General features: G+C 37.9%; 1 protein-coding gene across 1 annotated transcript in view; it reads left to right on the top strand.

The window, feature by feature from the left end:
* Positions 1 to 794: 794 nt before the first annotated feature.
* Positions 795 to 6,409, top strand: part of nlgn4xa (neuroligin 4 X-linked a) — an 83,219-nt gene continuing 77,604 nt past the window's right edge. The window contains exon 1 of the mRNA XM_088015095.1: positions 795 to 1,493. Coding sequence (XP_087871221.1) covers positions 1,043 to 1,493 — 451 coding nt within the window. The 5' untranslated portion in view covers positions 795 to 1,042. The remainder of the gene's footprint in view (positions 1,494 to 6,409) is intronic.

The following is a 6,409-nucleotide window of genomic DNA, read 5'->3' as shown; positions in this document are numbered from 1 at the left end:
CAGGCTGTATCTGCTCTGCTCTCCTGTCTATGTTCTTTTCTTAGTGTAACATCACGGACGGCTGTTCACTTTAAAAATCTAACTTGCTAAAATGTGTGTCTGCTTTTGCCCTTCTGGCAGAGGACCACTCATCAAATCATGAAGTCTTTTCATTTATATTTGATATTAGATGGAAGTTCGTCCTGGTCAGTATGAGATTTAATAATTAATTTGGTCTGACTTTCAGTGGCACACGGTGTTACTGGAGTGGGATGGTAATTAATCGACACTTTTGGATTGGAGTAGGCAGGCATATCACTTTCTCCATCCTAGCCTTTTAAAATATGCAAAATGCATGTTTAAAAATGCCCTAAGACCTTCAGCAGACTGATAAGGTCAACAGTAGCAGGAAGTAGAATAAATCGTTTGCATCTCATTTTCTGTCCATGATGATGCAGACAAACCCTGGTGGAACAGTTAGCATGTTGAGAAATATTTCCAAAACTTCACACTTCACCTTGAAGAGATTTAGAATGAAATGGCATCCATCCATCCATCCATCCATGAGGGCTGGTGACCATCCTCAGTGGTCACTGGGTGAGAGGTGGTGTGATCTGTTATCAAGCCAACTTGGTGACTTGATAACAGAACCTGAACCAATTGAACTACTACTGGTGCAAAAAGTTTCATGTTGCCTTGTTGGTGTTAAGCTAATGTAGATGTGCAATATATAGCTGAAAATATGTACTAGCTCATTTATCAATAGTTTGGAAGAACTAAAATTATTATTATTTTTTTTTCCTTCTAGAACATTCGATCACGTTGGACTTCGGGTGGTGGGAGTGTTCTAGTCATTCCCCAGACAGGAGTAAAACAACAACCACTGATCTCCACACAAGCTCTCAAGATGGGGAGCTCTGAGAAAGCAACAGTGATTAGCTGGTGCTCCTTCACTCAGTTCGCAGTCTGAAGAGCAGTGCAAATTCAATCGGAGGTGGGCAGGAGGAGTTGTTGAGGATCCAGTATCACAACCTGCCAGATTCCGGCTCCACACAGTGAGAGCATGTCAGTTCTCATAGGCCCTTCATGGATGTGTTGCTCCAAGGCTAAGATCAGCCTTTTGCTCTGGATGGGGCTGGTGTCCATCTGTGTAGCTGCTGCTCAAGCTCAGCAGCATCCTGTAGCCACAACCAATTACGGAAAATTGCGAGGAGTGAAGGTTACGTTACCCAACGAGATTCTGGGACCGGTGGAGCAGTACTTGGGGATCCCCTATGCACTGGCTCCAACAGAAGAGCGGAGGTTCCAGCCACCAGAACCGCCCATGTCTTGGCCAGGAATTAGAAATGCTACTCACTTTGCTCCAGTTTGTCCTCAGTTCTTGGAGGACCGTTTTTTACTCAACGATATGCTCCCTGTGTGGTTCACCGCCAACCTGGATACAGTAGTAAGCTACGTGCAGGAGCAGAGCGAGGACTGCCTCTACCTGAACATCTACGTCCCAACAGAGGATGGTAGGTCATCTCATCCTCTTTCCATGCTTGTTTTGCTAATTGTTCTTCAGTTTATGTTCTCAGATCGTTGACGGTATTTATTTTGATTAATTATTTTTGCCAAACTTTAAAAAAAACAAACAAACAAAAAAAACACCTTATGTTACCACAACATATGTTCATGGTGAACTATTTTTACTTTTTGCTATCAAGAAAATCTAACAATTTTCAAGAATATTTTCAGTGAAGGTTTCTCAAACTATCATTGTGATAGTTAATGAAGAAAAACTCAGCCTGCCTTCCAGTGGTCTGGGGCCACTGCCTCATGTCTTACCTGTACTTACCTTTGCTTAGTTACAGGTATAGGTATAGCCTGGCAGCGTCTCATTGGGTAGAGTGGTTGTCTTGCAATTAGAAGGTTGTAGATTTGATTTCATCTTCTTCCTGTAACTTGTTGATGTGCCCCTTTGGCAAGGCTCTTAACCCAGCGTTGCCTACCAGCCGGTGTTTGAGTTTGTAAGTGCAACTAACACTTTAAAATGTAACTGGAAAAGCACCATTTAAGTTTCAGAGGAATGCGTATTCCTTCTGCTGCCAATGTGTCCTTTACCTCTCATTGGTTGAGTCAGGTTCTGTGGAATATAATTAGAAGATATAACTAACCAAAAAATGATATAAAACAATCTGTGGCAGAAGTGAAATGTACATTTTCACAGACCAGAAAAATTATACTTTATATTTACAGGCTTATATCTAAGAATACATGCCCAGTAGTATTTGATTTACTGCTCCACAGTAAGCTACATGCAGCTATATGTAGTTATCCACAACCTTTTAGCAAGGTCAAAGACAAAGTTAAGGTCAGAGAAATTCAAGAAGCTTAATTTTAGTCTGCTTTATTTGTTCCAAAACCAGTTTGGGTGTGTGTTGGGTATCGGTTCCCTGTTGGAAAACAACATTTTATGTCTTTTACTTTTTGTTTGGGATGATAAGTAAATGGTTGGATGTAGCTCTTCTTCTTTATTAGTTCAGCCACAACTAACACTGGTGACAAATTAGCTCCATGATGGAGCGCCATCATGGGTCACAGGTTGTAAGACGTAGATTATTTTCAAACCCTTGACCTCGATACCTCCAAATATACTACACTCATTAAAATAGATGAAATATGAATGAATAGATTACTCTGGACAGTGACACTGTTACTGGTAAATAATGTTCATTAAGCATTAGGAAAAAATCAATTTCAAACACTTTTGTGTCAACTGATCTTGGTTTATCTTGTCTTTATTTACCAAAAGATAAAAATCTGATTTGGTCAGAGTCAAAGTGTACATGTTGTTACACATGTTTAAACAACTGCAGTCTCATTATCAGCAGTTCTCTAGGGAAAAAAAAACAAAGGTGAGTTAATTTGGCTTCTGATTAGCCGTTTAGAAGAATCCAATAGATTGTACCAATAAACAAATCAATGAAAGTGCTGTTCAAACATTTTCTCTATCAGCTATGTTTGATAGCTTGATGTTAAATTTAATGGCTTGCCAGCACATATGGAGCCGTTTGTAGCCGAGTGTGAAGCAGCCAGTTGGAGGATCTTAGACAATGCTGTTCTGCCTCAAATAGAACAATCTAGTTGTTTTGGGTCATAATTCTTCTCAGTCATGTGCACATTAGTAAATGGTTGATTGGAGTTTTGTTCTATGGAGCCACCCCAAAATATTTTGTGTACTTGCTGTGACATCATAGAGATTTAGATTATTGTGTTTCTGGTAGAGAAAAAAAAAAAAGCATTGAACCAGTTTCACCATAACAAGCGTTCTAATTTGATGTAAAGTTCACATAATTTCAGTAACACCCCAAGCACTTTACATAAAGAAACACTAAGAAATGGGTCCATTAATTATGTTTATGAAAGTGGAATGACACAGGGAATATGCATTAACCACAGTTGCCGAAATGAATTTAATACTTTAATACTTAAGTCTTTGTTGGATATGACAGCTGGAGGCATTTCCTTTGTGCAGAAAGTGTTTGGGATCATTCTGACTCAGAACAATTCACAGTGATGGTATTTTCAGATTTATTACTAAAACCTTCCATTTATCCATTTATCCATTTATCCGACCTTTAATGGCCTCACTTCATCATCGTCTCACCATCAAACTTCACTGTCACTGTGAAGACCTTGCAGTATTCTTCTAGTTATTTGTTGGATTTCTTAATTTTCTTAACTTTAGCATTCTTTCTTTTTTCTTCATCAGTGGAGTGTTGTGCAGTTTGTTTACATGGACCCCGTGGCTCTCTGTGGGAGGTTACTGGCTCTTGGAAAACTCTTCTGATTAGTCTTTTCACTCGTACATCTGGCCACGGCTGGTTTTTGATTACAGGAGGTTCTGGATTAGATTTCATTGGAACATTCTCCAGGGAGCGTTTCAAGATTAAAATTCCTTTCATTCCAGCTGATGCCGGTGCCACCCAGGTGAAACTAAACTAACACTAGCCAGCACCATCTGGATGTTTACTAGGAATAGTAAACATCCATTTACATTTCCTTTGAATCGCAATAAGAGATTGTTTTCTAAATATTGAGAGATTATTGCAATGTTTTCAGTATTAAACACAGATTTGCTTTGACATTTCACTATATTACACAATATTTAATCTATTGGCTTAGTTCTGTTCATCTGTTTACATATTTGGATTACTTAGTTTGTCTATAGCTGCTTTAGAAATATATATATATATATATACTGAAAAAAACATGTTCTGCTTTATTACAATGAGACGAGGTTGAACACTATTGTTCTCTAACTGAGCTAACACTTGCATACAGTAACAAAACTCACAATGATAGTTTGTTTCTTTATTTCATTGGGAATATTAAGAGTGCTTGAACCATATGAGTGATGCATGAAGATCTCTATTTTCTACTCCCTCTTGTTAACACTGAGGTAACATACACCAGCAGACCCTTTACTAATTCAGGTTTCTTATCTGCCTCCATTATGCTCCATTAAATTGACTCGGTATGAGTATAAACAAAAAAAAAAAAACAAAAAAAAAATGGTCTGTTGATCCTTGAGCTGCTTGGGTCAGGATGGAGAGGTTGGCAGAGCATTTTTAGGAAACGAACAGAAACTATGGATGGCAAGTGGACATGCAGAAAGGCGTATTAACGTGCGTTTCTGGCCGAGATCGTTGACAGCTCTGTGCTAAATTTATTCTAAGCTCTTCAGTACATGGCAGATTAATAAGTGCAGGAAAAGGATAATCTCACAATCCCACACTGGTGCACAGCAGGGAGCTTTTCTCAAATGACTCTGTATTTCTGAAATAAACACAAAGAAAAAAAAAAGAAATTAAAGTTGTTTGCTCAAGTAGAGATTTAATAAAACAAATCAGTGCCCCTGCAAGCAGAGTGACTCCAAAGAGTAAACACAACCTCTTTTTTAATTAAAAGATTTAAAACATTGAGGTTTAATAAAAATGTTTCTTAACAACTCTTAAAAGGTGAAAAAACTAGTAAATACAAACGCATTCATAAAAGAAGCTAAACACAATACATTGCAGTCTCATTATTTATTTAGCATTAAACAATCTTTGTCTGTATGAACTCCCTTTGATAAATGTAAAATATATAGCTTGTTTCCTTCTAAACACAGATTTCATCAATTTTCAGATTTTTGTTAGTTTTTTTTTATTTATTTTTGCAGAACTCTACGGCTCTAAATGTCACTTCAGTCAGAACTTTGACTATCCAACTGCACCACCTTCATTTCACCTTCTTTTTCTTCTCATTCTGAGATGCCCTGTACTGCACTGTGACCCACTTTCAGCCAAGCAGTGGTTGGTGAGCAGATGGGCTCTGAAATACCTTAGTGACTGGAAAATGCCCAGGTCCAGCTTTGATATGCAGTTAGGTATGATATGTCAACTCATTGCAGACACTTGAGTGAATAATTTTCTCTGGAAAACATTCAGTGTTCATAGATTGCCTCAACTTTGCAACTATGTCACCTGTTCATATTGAGGCGCCATGACGGACATTGGAAGTGATTTACGGGAGCGTTGAAATGTGATTGCTTTCCCCAGTTGTTTCTTCCAATCTATCCATGGCGTCTACTTGCTCAAGTTACGCTAATTTATCTGTGGAAGTGTCAGACCTGTTGGGACTTATAGTATTTGTAAAAGTTGGAACTAGCTAGCTTACAAATCCATCCCATACCTTTTCTCTTCTGACATTTAGCTGATTTGATTAAATTGCCAACTTTGCCTGAATTAATGCCACATTTAAACCAATATTTCTTAAATGACATTTCTCCTAACACCAGAACAAACATAAAAGCATTCAAAAATCTAGATGTGTACCAGTTTTTTCGTACGATGTCGTACATGATGACATATTTTTCATGGTTAATGATTAGAAACACATTTTATTGCCTCTTACTAAGCTTAATAAGATTAGTATATAAACGCACCTTGGAAAAAGTGTTGACTGGAAATCCATGTAGACACTGAGGCTGCCAGGCTGTCTGTCTGTCTGCTGCTGTTGGTCACCGTCTTCTTTCCTCATTGGAAGGTAAATGATAAAATAACAGGCTTGCAAAAGCAACAAAATGCAACAACATTTCACATTTTTATACCTATCTAGGAAGAGTTATTGACTTAAAAAAACTGGATAAAAGTATGTAGTTTCTGTATTGCTAAATAAATAATGCCTCCTGGTGACATGTTGTTTTTCATTTTGTTTTTGCTTGATTGTAGGATTTCTTGTTTGTTTCCAAGTCAGAATAGTCCTGGTTATAGTTAAATAAGAGCTACTTGTACTGCAGACTGCTCTAGAAGACATCCGCTATGACTCAACCCATTAATCCAGCAGGTTTAAAAAGGTTTTCATCAGCAGAGACACTGCAGATATTGTGACATATGACACAGTG

This window comes from Poecilia mexicana, unplaced genomic scaffold (assembly GCF_051168715.1).
Source record: "Poecilia mexicana isolate PSO_F unplaced genomic scaffold, ASM5116871v1 scaffold_2, whole genome shotgun sequence".
NCBI lineage: Eukaryota > Metazoa > Chordata > Actinopteri > Cyprinodontiformes > Poeciliidae > Poecilia > Poecilia mexicana.
This window is presented reverse-complemented; position numbering and strand designations above follow the sequence as displayed.